At 40.7% G+C, this 16,898-nt stretch overlaps 1 protein-coding gene across 7 annotated transcripts in view; it reads left to right on the top strand.

Annotated features, from left to right (window-relative positions):
* Window positions 1–15,039, top strand: part of FAM107B (family with sequence similarity 107 member B) — a 58,478-nt gene extending 43,439 nt beyond the window's left edge. For all 7 annotated transcript variants that reach the window (XM_064421815.1, XM_064421818.1, XM_064421819.1 and 4 more), the window contains 3 exons: window positions 5,952–6,135; window positions 9,806–9,959; window positions 11,914–15,039. In XM_064421815.1, coding sequence (XP_064277885.1) covers window positions 6,008–6,135; window positions 9,806–9,959; window positions 11,914–12,030 — 399 coding nt within the window. In that variant the 5' untranslated portion in view covers window positions 5,952–6,007 and the 3' untranslated portion in view covers window positions 12,031–15,039. The remainder of the gene's footprint in view (window positions 1–5,951; window positions 6,136–9,805; window positions 9,960–11,913) is intronic.
* Window positions 15,040–16,898: the final 1,859 nt, after the last annotated feature.

The raw sequence follows: 16,898 nt of genomic DNA, 5'->3' as shown, positions 1-16,898 counted from the left end.
CAGTCTTTTGTAGCTTGGAACTAATGAAGCCATGCTACCTAGTGTCAGGGGAGTGCTGTGAGTTAAACTGTCCAGGCATGGGATGGACAGAACGTTGTCAGTCTTGGGATGGGATGTGAGATTTTGAAGTGCACAACAAGAAGCAGTGAGACTGGCCTTGCAAAAACGCATGGTAGTTTCTAAGATGCTCTTCTCTTTCATGTGTGGAGCTGTAAACAAAAGCCAGATGCCTGCTAAAGGGTTTTAAAAGTCCATGATGTTAACTTTGAAGAATAGTCATGTAGTAAATAATCTGGTTGCAAGATAGTACTCAATGGGCAATCCCAGGCACATGCTGCATTGAATGTGTTTGATTTTGAGTCAGGTGAATACACTACTCTTCAGATCTAGAAGCAAAGCTCTCATCACTGGGAAGGGGCAGCCTTTTTGAACAAAGAACGAGGGGCTGGGAGGAATTGCAGCCACCAGGACCTCTCTGCTCCTCCCCTCTCCCTCCTCAGTGTAGCTGTGTTTTGCCATGGCCCAAACTCCATCCTCCCTTTCAGCCACAAAAGACAGTATGAGTAAGAGTCAAATTCCTTTGTTGGTCTCTGCCTTGAGCATCTTGGCTGGGAAGAGTATTTTCTATTCTGTTTTCAGGAACTCTTCCTTTGAATTAAAGGGTGAACTGTGGGAAGTTATTAATGATATCTATAATCAAGGATTAATCAAGTAAATCTCTCTAGTCGAGTGCCTCTCACTGCACTGAGAGCATGCAGATAAAGGCGATAGCGGCGTGGGCTTTCATGTGCAAACAGTGCTGAGGTGCTGCCTGCAAAGCACACTCTGCATTTAAGCAGCTCTTCTGCTTTCTACCCAAACTGGCTGATGTGAAGTGCTGCTTGGTCCTGTAACATCTGAGCAGAGACATGCTGAAGAATTTTTATTTCAATTCCTCTTGAAATTGGAAGGGGGAGAGTAAAACAAGATTTATTTTTTTTTCCAAAGAATGCCTTTGGGTTACTTGTAGCAAACTGCAAGTCTGTGTGGTAGTTAAAAAAGCTAAAAATGTAAGTCTTAAAGTGTTTGATGGTGTACAGTACAGCTCAGAACAGATGTTAAAGCTTTTTCAAGATATTCGGTGTTTGAGCTTGTGCTCCTGTGGAAGATATTAGTTCAAGAATTTATTAAGGTAAAAAGGAAATCACGTGAATTTAGTCTCAATGTAACTTTTGGATCTAGTATAGTCTATTATTTTCATGTCCATTGGTATTTTTAGGTATTTATTTTTCTGCTTTTTAAGGGGCCTCAACTCTACCTCTGCTTTCACAGCTGGAAATAATTGTGGGAATCATTTGAAGGGTGAAAATGCCATATATATGTGTAATAATATAAATAGATTGTGTCTCTCAGGAATTTTTTATATTCAGATTCCATATGTAGAGGGTGATTTCTGGTATAAAGACTATCAGATAGAAAATAAATGCAATTCTGTGAATGCCATATAGACATGAGAGGGTTGGGGAGGTTTTTGTTTAGTTTTGTTTTTTTGTGAATTTCTTTCTGCTGTGGAAGCCATGGGAGCGCTGTTGTAGCAAAAACTCTGGCAGCTGCTGAGTCCTTAACCTGGCATTGTTAAGATATCTGTTAAAAACACTGGTATCTGTCTGCAGTTCTCTTTGTACACATGTTTCCAGTGTTAGTACCATTAAGGGACTTTTGCTGGAAAAACTCCTCTGTAGACAGACTAAAAAGTAAATAATATTGGAAGTAAAGGTATCTGCTGGACATGTTCCCCTAAATCTGACTCACACTTCTGGCACGTTCTGGTTTGGTTGTATCTCTTCAGCAGCACCAATTTTTGAAGGGTCTTTTCTATTTTTCCTGAACTTACTTGTGCTCCAAGGAAATTAAAAAGAGAGTTGCAAGTATGTGACCATGTGGTCTTGGCTCTTCAAGGCTGAGATACTTCTTGATTACTCCAAGAGCATCTTTTTGTCTTGAAACATTAAACTTCTGTCTGGGAGGATACTTGAAGCAATTTTTCTACAGAGGCATTTTCTTTGTCTAGTAGGATGTTGAAATTGCTTTGCAGTTGTTTGAAGAGTTAAAAATCCTTTTCCATGCAGGATGCCCAGTTTGTTCTTTCTCTCTGTGGCTCAAAATCCACATATACCGAAGAAGTGGTGGACAAAGACTGTGTTAGTTACTCAGGCACGACAAATTAAGGTAGATAAATGCTTTTGTGCTGCTTGTGCAGTAACAGCTAATTCAGCACATGCATTGGGAAAGCACCTGACAAATTAGTGGGTGTATTAAACTTGAGCCAAGCTCAGCTAAAACATCCCCTGAATCCAAATCTCCTTTATTTGGAGCGAGGTAGCAAGGAAACACAGCCATGGATTGTGCATTCTCAGTCGATCGTGTAACAGCAGATGGTTAAAAGGAGCCTCTCGGATGCTCTTCAGGCAGCATATTCCTGCTAAGTGATTATTTGGATTATTAATGTCCCACTGTAGCACCTAGAGATGATCTGAAAGCAGCTTTATGGCCTGTGACTTTTGTGGTGATGAGCACTAGAGACTCATGGAATTAATAATGTTTTAATTGTTATTGCTTGAACATTGATTAAACTTGTTTAAGGACTTTTAAGGGATTCTGTCATCGAGCTTGACTGGATTATTGGTGTGAGCCTGAACCTCAGAATGAAACTCTAGGGATAAACTGCTCTGTTCCTGTCTGCTCTTGGTGTGGTGAATCCTTAGTGCCTCAGTTTCCTTTTTATGTGCAACTTGCCTGTATTGTGTAAATGTTAGCTTTGACAGGGTGTGGGTAGAGATCACCTTATCTTAATTGTATTGTTTGCATATAATATTACACAGTGACTGTGCAGGCCTTTGTCGGTGGCCAGCAGCCAGGCTGAGGTTTGCCAGGGGTGTGAGAGAATTCACTGAGTGGGAGCTGGGCACCCTATGTAGCTGGCTCTGTTTGGAAATCCTAGTTGAAGTCATTTGCAGCTTAATCACACGTGGAAAGACTCTTCTCTTCCCAGGAGAGTTTTTATTCATTCATGTTTGCTGCTAGTAGAGTTCATGTTACAGTAGGAAAACCACTATTCCTGACCTCTGAGTTGAATACATGTTTTAAAAATAGTGATGAGACAGAAGAAAGAATAAATAAACTTCACTTTAAGGGCTTGCTCAAACCAAATCGATGTGCTGCAAATTACAGCACCACACTTTGAGAAATGATTGAGTCAAATTGTTTTTCAGGGGCTTGTGTCAAGAAAATTGTACATTGTTTATGGCAGTTGTAGAGTAATTCTGTGTTTTTCATCTCCACCTAACCAAATAAGAATTATCTTGAAGAAGCAGCAGGTTATTTTTGGATTTACTTTAAAAGAGAGCTGTTGATGATAAATGGCTTCTAGAAGACTCACAGGTCCATCAGTGCTACAGAACTGATAGAGGAGTAAGGCAAAACAAATATTTACAGAGAAGGTTTATTTTGGGTGGAGGTTGGATATGTAATATTTGAGTTATTTTAGATGTGATAAGCTTGTTGTGAACACTGAGGAAGAATGAAATGTTATATCCTTATGTAAGGAAAGAACTGCAGCTGGTTTTTTCACTGTGCTAAAGAGAATAGACCTCTACAAATGTTAACAGCCTGATGCTGTGTGGTTTGAGGGGTTTTGGGTTTTTTTTTTTTTTTGTTTTTATGTGGCATGCTATGGAGCAGTAAGGGATCTGAGATTTGATTTTTGCCAGGGTCCCCCAAGATGGGCTGTGGTGGAGGCTGAGGGACTGGGCTGGCTCAGAGCAGAGGTTTGGCAGGACCAAACAGCAGCCCCCTGTGCCTGGGGGGTGCTTTCCAAGGAGATTGACCCAGGCTCTTCACCAGAGTGTGTGGCTGGAGCACTACAGGCAGCAGGCTGGAGTTGAAACAAGAGGTTCATGTGGGTGTGAGGAAGAACCACTGTGAAGAAGGGTGAGAGGGGCCATCCACAGAGGCCCTGCTGCCTTGGGGTCTTACTGGGAAGTGGCCTGAGCAACCTGCTCTGATTTCATAGCTGTTCCTGCTCTCAGGAGGAGGCTGAATTAGAAGTCTTCCAAGCTTCTTGTGACCCATTTTCCAGTGATCCTGTATATTTGGCATGTGTGGTGATAGCTGGTTGCTTGATTGAAGCAAGGAGGACTCTGAAGGGGTGACTGGAGTTTGCTTATTGAATGATCAGTGTCACTAAGAGCTTTCTGCCACGTACAGCAATACATTTCAATAGCTTCAAACTGTGGACAATTTTTATAGTAATTTCAGAGGTCCCTGTGAGACCTGACACCCCTACAGAATTCAAAAATTCTTTATGTGAACTTGCCTTGAAGAACTCATGAAGGAGCCACCCTGAGAGCAGCTTATAGTAGTGAGCTGTTTCTCACTGAAATTGCTCCACAGAAGTTCAGTGTGTGAGATGTAGCACCACTAAAACACAATTCACATCATGTGTTCTAAAAGAGAAGCTGAAAGATCTTTGCCAGGTCTGCTGGACACACTCGGATCCAGAATATCCTTCTCGCATCTGCTGAAAACTTCCATGTTGTTTTGCTTCCTCACCTGCAAGCACCTGCAGCTGGGTGATGGTGGTACTGTTCAGTTTTAATCTCCTGAAGTATTCAGTGAAAATCTTTCTGCCATATCAAGTGAATTTGATCAGACCTGAGCAACAGTATGAGATTCCTACTGAAAGAAAATAGTTCAGAGATTAAACTGTGGTTGAACATAGGTTTTGTAGCCCATGGGGTGAGAAGGGAGGGGAGGGCTGATAACAATGGGATCTGAATTAAAGCCCATAGTCAGCTTTTGCTGGAAACAGCACAGCAAATCCCAGTGATTCTCTGGTTTGTCCCGTAGCCCCATGAGTATGGTGTGCAGCATTCAGCTGCTCTGCCAGTCAGGAGAGTGCAGGGCTTTTGCCTTTTTTCTTTCGTGTCCCGTTGATTCATCTCTGTAAACCCACATGTGTGAGAGTATTTTGGGGTTTGTTTGAGGGGCCAGCATTTCATCAAACTGACAATTGCAAATTCTGCATGCAGATTTTCACAACAGTGAAGAGAGATAGAATTTCCCTGAACGTGCTTTGTTTTGCATGCTGGTTATCTTGTGAATGGTGCTTTTAAATGGAAAGGGGTATGAATGGTCACATAGGAATTATTTGAAAAACATCATTTACTTGTCAGCTGTTGATTAAAAATGTTGCAATTTGATGAGTAGATAAGTTTCCTATAGCAGGATAGGGAAGTGCTACTTTTCCAAATTAAATAAATCATGAATTCATTGTCTTCAGGTCAGTGGATTTCTGTGGATTTTCACTGGGTAGAATACAGCCTTTAAAGAACAACCTCACCTAACTTTTTTCTCCTCAGTTTTGCCACTCAAAAGTCAGTCCCCCATCACAAAAATTGCAGATCTGGCCATTTCCACATGGAAGCTTTTGCTCGATACAGTTCAGGGCTTGCTTATCCACAGAGGTCTTTTCCCCAGAGCTGACATGACACTGACAGCACAAAATGAGACTTTGCTTTTGATACACATTCACAGTATTTAATATAGTATTTAAAATGTCTTCAGGGTCTCAGTACTACTGATCCAAAAATGTTTTATCTGAATAGGCTTATTAAAATCTGTAAGGGTCTTCACACATGTAATCTAAATTATTTGTCAAGTTCTTCTCAAAAAGAGGGAGACTCTTGTCTCTAAGTCACTGAATGAAGGCTGTTGGAGATGCCATTGTTATAAAGTTGCTGCCTATTTAAAAAATGCTACTGATGTTTTCTCTGAGAGCCTGTACTTTCTACAGACAAAACTAATCCAGCAAAAGCATGACTATTTCCAATGTAATGTGCTGCCTTTGTTGTTTAGGACATCTTTAAAAGGCCTTTCAGTGTAGGTTCACTACAATTTTTCCTGTTTTACAGATACTGTGAGCAAGGACACTGAACCCAAAGATCCATTTCCCATTCCAAGAAAGATTATGGCTGAACCAGACTACATAGATGATGACAATCCTGAATTAATTAGACCTCAGAAATTAATTAATCCTGTGAAGTCATCCCGGAATCATCAAGATCTCCATAGAGAGCTGCTTATGAATCAGAAAAGGTAAGAGTCTAAAAATCACTTGTGCTACTCTTCCACCCCAAACACACAACTTGAGTTTTAGTTTCATCAAGATGACATTGTCCCCAAAACCCAGCAGGCACTATTTGTTGACTCAGATCTTGTAAATTGAAAGACTGATTTTTAAGCATGGCATTTATTTCTGTTTGAGTTTCAGTGCAAAAGCTTGCCTTAGAAGGCTTCTCATTTTGTTTTTCTAAATACTCAGAGGGTCAGGTTTGAGAGGAAGCAGTTCAGTTCTCCTCTATTACATTTCATAAGAGTTATTTGGCCACTGTAATTTGTCTTGTACTCTTAATGTTATCAAGATGTTATCAAGATGTAAACAGCCATGTCTTCATTTCATCAACTTCAGAGACACAAGCACCTGGCCCAGAAATAGCTGAACTCTATTAGTAAATCTCTTTAGCAACAGAGAAGTCATTTAGAAAACACATGAAGAAAATAGCCACCAGACCAGCTGGTGGAGGAAAAGGCAGAAAGCCTGTTGATGCTCCTTTGTTTAAACCAACAGAAACCAACTGTGATATCAATTGGTGATTTGTTGCATTAAAGACACCCAAAATGGACTTTTTAAAGGCAAGGTGTGGGGATCTGTAAAATAGAAATGCAAGAACAGTATTTCAGAGTGCATTTGAGCAGAAAGCTGGTGGTAGCAGCCAAGGTCACCCAGGACCTTGATAAAGAAGAGTAAAAAGCCATGAATTTGGCTACTTCTAGCACAAGTGGATTTGTATATTTGGCAGTTTTTCTATCTCTTTTTTAAAAAAATCTTTTGGCATTGCAGTATTTTGAGGGGAGAAGGGATCTTTTTATATGTAGTAGCAAAAATCCTCACAAATGCTGGGCTTAGAGACTTAATTCTAAATGAATTGCATACACACTATAGCATTTATTTAGTGATGAAGAAGGAGAGATATTTTACAGAATGCCAACTGAATTGGAAGAAACTGGCCTAAATAGGTGTTTGTCCTATTTTTTGTTAATGGGATTAAACATCAAAGTCAGTTCCTGGCACCAAGAAGTTTATGGTCATTGAAAGAAAAATAGTTGAAGTTTCCTGATGATCTTAATCTAGAGGATGTGGAGGCTGCAATGAATTAAGACTATTTTTTTTCTTTTAAGTTTATGAAAGCATAATGCACTTTTAAATAGTATGGAGTTCTTTTCTTCTAGGAAAATATCCTATTACACAGAAAAATTGTGCAGACCTCAATACCCTCTCTTCTCTTATTGTAATTTTGATTAGCTGCAGCTGGTAATTTTAGATTCTTATTTATTGGTGCAGAAATAAATACTTAGAGGATTTTCACCAGCAGAAAAATTGGTATCTTTTAGAGGAGGGTTAGTCTTCTGTGCTTTGTGTCACTGCAGTAGCTGTGATAGGAAGCTTTTCAGTAATGTAGGTATTAGGCTCTGTTCTGCTTTGTTACAGCAAACTGTCAAATGTGTGGAGAACTTTCAGTGCTCTTACAGAAGTTTGCTTAATATACTGCTTATTTTGTTCTGAAGACTCAGTGTAGACATCAGCAGCTTCACTTTTTGGGCTCATCAACTCTAAACAGCCAGAAATGGATGTTGGAAGATGTTAGTACTGGTCCAGTCATTCTCCATGTCCCCTGTGAGCACTGTCTATCTAGAACTGGTATAGTTATTTACTTGCAGAAAGGGTAGTTGCTTTGGGGAGGAAAAAAAATAGGATTCAGATGGAATCCTATCTCAAGGCACTGGTCACTTAAATTGTTTTTAGTTATTAGGAGTCAACCTCAGATCTGCAGAATATTGGTTCTGTCCCTTACAGAGGTTTCAGCCCCATCAGCTCTCACTTGTGTTGTAATACACTTTGCTTGCTCTATATCAGAGCCTTAGGATTTGTGATTTAACCAGAACAGTCACCAGGAGGTGATAAAAGACCCCAGTTAATCCAGTATCCACCAGATTGTTGCTTTTCCTTTTACATAGCAGAGGAAACAGGATTGACTTTATAGTTCTGTTACAGACCTGCCACCCCCTCCTGATTGCACTGAGGGGTTGCATTTACTTGTAGCTTCTGCAGGCTGAACCAGTCTGTGCCTCTGCTTTCTTGTGGTGCAACCTCAGTGAGAAAAGCAGCAACAGTGATGTTACTTAGCAGCTGCTCTCTGGTTTGTGGCTGTTTTGACTACTGATTGCCAGGGTGGAAGCTTCCACTGACTGCTCTCACCAATCCACTAGTAGTAGTAGTAAAAAATTACTCCAGCTTTTCCTGCATGACTTCAGTTTTATGTGATAAAATGTAATTAAAATAGCATGAAACATAAAATATGAACACAGTCTTGTAGCTTCTGTTGTGCTCAGGCCATGAGATTCTGTTATGAGAAATAGGGAACAGCATTTGGTGTTGCTAAATATTTGATTTTGCTGTCAGGGTATCTACAGGGATAGAGTGTTGCATAATATATGGAGTCATTCCTAGATGCCACCATAAAATGGCATTTTAATGTTTTATTGGACATGCTGTCAGATATGCATATTAATGAATAATTAGGCAACCACAGATGTATAGCAAGTAGGAAGGGTAAAAATACGCTTTCTGAAAGCTTATTCAGGTTATTGAATTTCTTCAAGTTTAAATAAAAAATGGTTGATGTTAAACTTAACGCTGGATGCTTTCATATAATCGTCTTCCCAGGAAACACAACAATAACAAAGACAAATTTCAGATCTCTCTGCTCTGCCCTAAGTGACACTAATACCTGAATAACAGGCAGAGCTTTGAATCTTATAACAAATTTTGAAACCATCATAGCGTTACAGAGATAGAAGAAATAGCTGAAGTCACAAAAATAAGTAGGAGTGAGTATCCATGTGTGTGCCTGTATAAATAATGTCATGCATCTTCCCAAGGAGTGAGCTTTCTCATTTCAGAGTAGCTGGCTTGGAAAGCAATTTGTGCTGAACAGGCTCAAAACATTCAGTTCATGTAGCACCTAAAGGCTTGTCAGTGGGGGAATCCTCCAGGCTTTGTCTGGTCTCCAAGGCGATGCCTTTTTATTCTGGATTTTTGTTGTTTTAGGCTCTTTGTGATGTTTAGTGTAGTCTGGGAGCTCTCAGTGGAAATAGCTTCACAGCCAGGTGTGGGTAAAAAAGCTGTCGCATTTTCAAGGAAAGGAGAGAATCCATGATTTCCAGGAGCAGTGTGACAGACCACTTTTTAGTTTTGTCCATGCAGACTTCTGTGGGCAGAATAGCCTGCACAGGACTGTCTGAACACAATCCTTCGGAGTTATCAGGCACCAAGCAAATTATTCTTGTCCAAAATTTGTTTCTAGCTCTGATAGTGTCTTCATTTGTGATGGCTTTTTCAGTCCATTCTTCTGGAATCAAGAAGAATACAGTGAAGGCTAAAGATGAAAGTTAATGAAGTATACAGAAGAAATACTGGCATGCACATTAAAGGGAAATATCTTAAAGGCTTAAACTCTAGCTTAGGATACTGGTTAGCAATCAGGCAAATATCTGCATGTTTTTTCCTTTTATTTATTCATTTATTTATATCCCAGTGTATCTAAATAGGCAACTACTTGATTTTAGTAAAGCTGCCTCCAGTTCTGTGTAAATTCCTGCTAATTGAAACTAATCTCTTTTTTCTCCCCCTCCATGTAACTTGAAGGGGTCTTGCACCTCAGAACAAACCAGAGCTACAGAAGGTGATGGAGAAAAGGAAACGAGATCAAGTTATTAAACAACAAAAAGAAGAGGAAGCACAAAAGAAGAAGTCAGACCTGGAAATAGAACTACTGAAACGGCAGCAGAAACTGGAGCAGGTAAGATGAGGAATAACAGACATTTACACATCTGCATCTGAGCTACTCACCTGAGGCTCTCTTTGTAGACAGAAAAAAAGCAGCAGCCAATTTTTTGGCATATTTCTCTTAGTTAAATTCAGATATCTCTTAGGATAAGTCAAATCATGCTCTTTAATTACCTGTTGTCACTTACTGTATAGAAACTCCTTATGGGGTCTGCCTTTGGTGAAATGAATCCTGCACCAGCCAACAGAAATGTGTGTGGAGCACTGATGTTGTGTAACCATTGAATTGATTTAGTCAATTTTTGTAGTCTAACTATGATCCACTAAGAATGGCTGTTAGGCTGAAGTATATCAAAATTATATTTAATTAATTAAAACCAATTGATTCTCCTGGTTTATATAATAAACTAGATACCTTTTAAAAGATATTTTGTTGTCTTAAAATGTGAGTCAATTGATGTTTTAAAGTGAAAGAAAAAGTCCTCAGACCCTGTGCATGGAGATGACATGGAGTTGGAGTTCCTTGTGGTGAAGCTTTTTGCCAGGCATAGGACCAGCCAAATGTCTCTGTGCCTCTGGCAGCACTTCATGTGTCTGAGAGGAAATATCTTTGCAGTGAAACAGCTCATCAGAGAAGTCACTGTGCATTGAGCGATTTTAAAATATATTAATGCTATAAATAAATGCTTTAAAACAGTACCTCCTGTGTTTCTCAAAAGAAATCAATTAAGCCAAATAATTGCTGTTAAAAATTACATGTAATCCAATCATTATAGGTTTTAGGGGTTTATTATAGGTTAGGGTTTTTTTGTTTTAATTAGGTTTAGAAATATTTTTGGAGAAAGCTATTGTATTTTTAAGTGTATCATCCTGTCATTTTTCTTATATCTCTTAAGGGCCCAGCTTGTGGGAAGATTTGAAGTTGAGCCATCCAACATAGATTATGTAGATCAGAAAATTCTGTTAGAAGAGGAAAAGCCTGCCCATGCAAACAGTGCTGTGACTTTGTAAACATCATAGGAATGGCATTAATTGACAACATGACTCATAGAGGGACATTGTTCTGATTTATAGAAACAAGGCATGTCCCTTGTCAATGAGCCGGAGACAAAGGAGAGATTATTAAGGTGTGCTGTACGTGGTCCCCATTAATCAGGGAGACCTTGGTCTGATGAAAAAGGAAAAAAAAGCTCATTTCAGGCACTTTTGTTCATTTTCTATAGGGCTTTTTCCTCCTTTTCTGCCAACTCATCTGCCTTCCCTGAGGATTGCTCAGCAGTCCATATTCTGTGCCATGTGTGAGCCTGTGCTGGGTGGGCACTGCAGAGCCTTGCCACACAGAGCATTTCCATTCCTCACATGGAAATTTCAAGTGTCTCCCTGGGCAGAAGCTCTCACTTGGTTAAAAAAGTCAGTGAATGGGCTCTCAAAAATGAATGGCTAAGGGCCAGCAAAGATTTTTGTGGTTTTATTGCTTTTTGTGATAGACAAAGCAGATACTCTTAAAGAGGCTCCAGTTAGATACAGAACTTCATACCTAAACATTCAGAAATCAGTTCTGCAAGTGTGCTCAGTAGTAGCTGTTCACGTGTTCTCCCACGAGGCACATTCTTCCTTGTTCTGTTGTAAAAGCCAGAGAAGGGAATTACTGTTGTTTCTTTAATGAAGATGTCCAAGAATTTCTTAAAAAATGCTTCATCTTGTTCTTGTACTAGGCTTGCAGAGTTTTTGTCTGTCTGGCAAAGGTGGACATCTGGAACAAGCTAGAGCCAAGGATTTGAAAAGATTTATTGTTCATGAGAACAGATACTCCCAAAGAAAAGCAATTTTATCTTTTCCATGAGACAAAGAAAGGAAGCAATTTAAAGAGTTTGGCATGGCCAGTTATTCAAACCTTTTGTTTTTTGCCTTGTATTTCAATGATGTGTTTTCTAAACTTTTTTTTTAACATGTGATCCCCTTTTAAGCTGGAATTGGAGAAGCAGAAGATACAGGAAGAGCAGGAAAATGCGCCTGAATTTGTCAAAGTCAAGGGCAACTTGAGGAGGACGGTCCAGGAAGCCACAGAAGCACCAGACTCCTAGAGCCAGAGCCTGCTTAGACTTCCAGCTTTCCTGCAGAGAGAGGCTTTTGCAAGTTGTCTCACCTTTGCCCCTCAAGAGAGAAAATAACAGCATCCAGCTGACACTTACTGAAGATGAGATTTGTAATTCCTGGGATGTGTGGATTGAAAAGACAATATTGTAAACAGATCGACTTGCCAAATACAGTCCTGAGATCAATGGATAAGGAGTGTCTTTGTCAGTTCAGTGTCATGGACCAGGCTGACATGCTTTCTCAGAGATTTTAACCAGGGATACTAGAGAAACTCCTTCAGTGTTGCACTGCTTTAACTCTTGTGATCCTCGTTTAGTGGAGATACACAGATTATATTTTGCTTTAAAACAGAGCAAAAATCCTCCTGTTATATCAAGCTTTGCTGCGCAGGTAGATTTCCTTCATCTAGACCTACAGCTTGTGTATATCCCACAATAATGTGTGTTTAGCTGGAATTCTTATTAAATTTAGGAGAATATGAGGTGTGCTGATTACTGCTGCCCATCCCCACTAGGATAGGTAGGTGTGGGCAAGATGAGAATGCTTAAAATTCACCAGCAGTGAAAAGTTAAGCAGCCTTAAAGCCCATTTCTTGCTGTTTGGCATGTAGAATTTGGGCTATGAAAGAACAAAAATCTGATGATCCTTTCACAGGGAAACTCCAGAGTCTGATTTGTCTCTGTCTGTAAACTTACACTGTTGTGTACAGGCCTGTGAAGTGCTACCTGTGAATTTACCTCTCAAAGCAAAATTACCTGTCTTCTACTTCTCATGTTTTGAAATCCTGCTTACTTTGGTGTTGTGGCCTTTCTCCTCCAAGGACATGCTGGACAGAGCACAGTGTTAACACATCACTTGGTAGTGTTTGAACTCATTTGCTGGAACTGATCTGCCATCAGTTCCTACTCTTTGCTTGCAGACACTTGTTGCAGTTTCTGCAGTAGAGAAGTGTTTAAACCAGACCAAACCAATTACTGGAATCTACTGAAATGGATTTTTTTTCCCTAAAGTGAGGCATAAAATGAAATTCATTTTATCCCATCCTTCATTCAGCCTCAAGAAAGAAGTTTGTTACCACTGAGACTTTGGGTCCAATTCTGTCATCTTCTGCCTTTCCACAAGTTTCCCTGTGACTTACCATTACATAAAATACTGCTCAGCTTGCACAGGGATGACAGAATCTGATCCTTCATGCTTATGACTACTAGTTATCCAGGAAAGCCTGGGATGAGGAGTGGGGAACAGATTGCTCATGTAGGATTATAGAATTGGATTCTACCTGGTGTGATTGCAGACATATCTTCACAATGTGGGGAGAAACCCTCATCTTCCTTGGTCAGAACAGTCCTAGTTCTCACTGAAACTGTGTTCATACATACCTGCTGAGGATCTAATCCCTAGCCTTTGCCTTAGGATGCTAAACACAATAATTTATACTTTGTAATTACATTGGACATAACTGTTTGAGAACACTTTTTATTAATATCAGCAGTGGCATGTTTGTATTGTAAAGGTGTGGTGGAGGGTTGTTTGCTTGGTTTTTATAGTTCCTTTTGCCTTTCCTATAAGTATTGGACATTTTAAATACAATTTCAGATTAGCACTGGGGACAATACACTCACAATTAGAAATGTTTCCTAGATACAGACTTTAATTTGTTAAGATACAGGCATTTTTTTGTGAAGACATAATCAGATTGAGGGTAAATTGAATTGTGATAAGCATATTGCCATTGATTTAGACTTGCAGTGTGACTCACGTCTAGAAGATTAAATGTGAAGATGGTCTAAGACTGTTCAGATTATGGACATACAAAAGACAAAGGCCAAATGTAAGACTCTTCCATGTATTATCTCAACAAAGGAACACCCTGAATGCTGCAGGTACTTCCCTCTCTTCTTCCCTTCTGGCAAGAGAGGATCCTTTCTGGCAATACATCATTCCAACGCTTGCACTGATTTTGTGTCATGTTGTTGAGACAGCACCATGTCTGAGACTTTCACACCCCACTCATGCTTCATCTTAGCTGTTCCCAAACATCCTGCCTCTTGGTTTCAGCTCCACATCAACCTTCTGCTCAGTATGGAAAAGGCTAGAAGTGAGTGAGGAAACCTTCCTCTGGCGTGAGCAGACCATTTGGTGTAGCCATTTCCCCTTGGTGATCATGGCAATCCTACCACACATTCACAGTGAAATGAAATCAGTGGCACTGGGAGTGGAGGGGGACAAAGACCCCGTTTGGCTTCAGTGGCTGTGTTGGATCTGGCCCTCAAGGCTAAAGGCAGCCTGCTTTCTCCCCAGGTTAGCCTGTGATTCAGGGTAGAGTTTCTCTTTCTGAAACACAGGATGCCAGAAAAATCCCTTGTACATACAGCATGAAGTGGTTTTTTTTTTAGTTGTTTTTGATTGGAATTAACTCTCTGTGTGAACAGAACATCAACGTGTGTGTTAGAACATCTTTGAGTCCTGCTAATCCTAGGAACCCCAGCCACCTTCATATCAATTTTGACAGGAAGAAGCTTGTATTTGAAGTCAGGATTGGGCAACCCTTCAATGGGTGGCCAGTTAGTCACACCACAAGTGTCCTGTGCAGCTACTCAAGTAAGAAACTGCTTGGCAGTGAGCATAAGCAATTCCTGCTCTGCCCTTCAGCTATGTGGGTTTTGAAGCAATCCAGCGAATACTTCAGTGATCTGAAAATTGCTCACTTACCACTTTGTACTTTTTTAAAAAACTCTTGCTTTTGATAGTATAGTAGTAAATTTTTTAGCATTTTTGTGGCTTTAACATTCTGTTAATATCTGCACTTGTTTGAGTGTACATATATAAATATATATAAATATAAAAAGGGAGCCTTAATGGATTTGTTTTCATAATTTAATATTTTTTGTATTTGCTCTTGTATAATTGTTTTTAACTAAAGGTATTACGAGAATGAGGGTGGAATACTTAGAACCAAAGTTATGCTTAATAAAATCTACTACATGCTTGGTGTATGTGGTGTTGTCTGTTGTATCCTGCCAAAAACAAAACCTTGGGGGCTGCACTGAGATATCCAGACTGTTCAAAATTCTGCAGTGTGGGGGGAAGTATCAAGATCATGATGACTCTTGGTTCCTTAAAACCCTGTGTCCCTGTTTGTATGTGCAAAAGTTGACAGAATCAGTTTGTTATGTCTCTGAACAGTATTGTCCTTCAAATAAATTAGATGCAGGAAGTTTTTAACAGGACTGTGCCACTGTTCAGGTAATGCAAGGTGAGGCAGAGCTGAGGGAAAACTTCTGATGGGAGTCAAGTAATTGTGGAAATCATTTTCTGTCAATCCTTGGAATTACCAGCCTTGCAATAACTCCATTTCAAATGGGAGTGAGAAGAGAGTAACGAGCCTGGTCCTGGGTTCAAGTCCTACAATGCTCCTTTCAATTTAGCCAATGCTCCAACGTGTGGTTCCAGTAGGAAAGACTGGGGCATGAGAAAGAATGTGCAGGCACAAAGGATTTGCTGGGTTAGGGTCAGACATCTCAGTGCCAAAGAGCAAAATCCTGTGTCAGCAGCAGGTAGGGAAGGTGGCAGGGGATGGACAGGGCTGGAAGAGGTGTGTGCCATCTCCACAAAGATCCTCAGCTCACACTGGTGAGCCCTGGCCAGGTGACAGTGGAGGGGGAGCTGGAGAGGAGCACAGGGTGAAATGAGGTGGGGGAGGAGGAGAGCAGTGAATTCAGAACAGATGTCAGGAAATGGTTTTTTCCTTCAGAAGCTGCTCAGCATGTGGAATGGGTCCTGGCAGTCCTGCTGATGCAACGAGGCTGGACCCGCTCCCGGAGCTCTCAGATGCGGGGGAGGTAAAAAAGAACAGAGTTAATAAGGGCTGAGTTTCTGTGGCCTGTTGGACACACTGCCCTGTGCTCTCCTACCTCAAGAGTAGCCAAATGTGTTTTGAATTATCCTTCAATATTTCACTCCAGCTCCAGAAGGAAAATGGTGAGGGCATGTGATCTGCTTTTGTAGCATGTCCAGAAGAAAAGATAATCCTCCTTTTGTCTGCTTTTTTGGATGCATTGAGCTAATAGGTTTTGTCATGTGGCTTTGCAAGCACCATTCCACTGGGGGCTTTGCCTGTGCTCCTGTGGCCAGAGGCAGATGGGTTGTGTCATGCCGTAGCTGTGTGGAAAGAAGCACCTTGAGGTCCCTTAGCTGCTCTTTCAGGGTCTGTGGACAGTGTCTGTGACCTGAAGTGCCTGGTGGCACTTGCAGTGGCCAGTTGCACTTAAGAAAATAACTGGAGACCAAAGAGCTGCTGCTGTGCAGTGTCCATAGGATCAGAACTGATGTTTATAGGGGGAAGAATGGGAGGGCAAGTTGGGTTCTCAAGGCTTTGCAATAGAAAGAGCACCAACACTTGATGAGATCTGGAGAAGTGGAAATACAAGATAATTTTTCCTTTCTCTTGCCAGTTTAAACTGTTTGAAATCTTTCAAACAGAAAGTCAGAGTAAAATATTTGTGATGCTGTTGTCAATATTAAGGACAACTCTCCTCAATGGAAGTGATGGAAACTGTGGCCAGAGGAAGTGTTTGGTGGTGGTAATAGAGCACAGATGCCCTGCCTGTCACTCCAGTGCTTGTGTTCCAGTGCTTCAGACCTAGGTGAGGGCTGCACTGGGTCCCTCCTTGGCCTGCAGTGCCTCTCTGAGGTTAGCAAGGACTGCTTCTGTTCTCTGGGCTGATTTTGCTGCACAGGACACCTCAAGTACATGCATTTGAGCTAATCATCCACTTCTCCTTGCTATCAGAGCAGAGCAATCAGCCCTGTGGAGTGTATTGCCTTCCTTTGACTGTGGAGCAGCCCACAATGC

The sequence above is a fragment of the Passer domesticus genome, chromosome 5 (genome assembly GCF_036417665.1).
Source record: "Passer domesticus isolate bPasDom1 chromosome 5, bPasDom1.hap1, whole genome shotgun sequence".
NCBI classification, from domain to species: Eukaryota; Metazoa; Chordata; class Aves; order Passeriformes; family Passeridae; genus Passer; species Passer domesticus.
The sequence above is the reverse complement of the archived record's forward strand: the minus strand, read 5'-3'. Positions and strand labels throughout refer to the sequence as shown.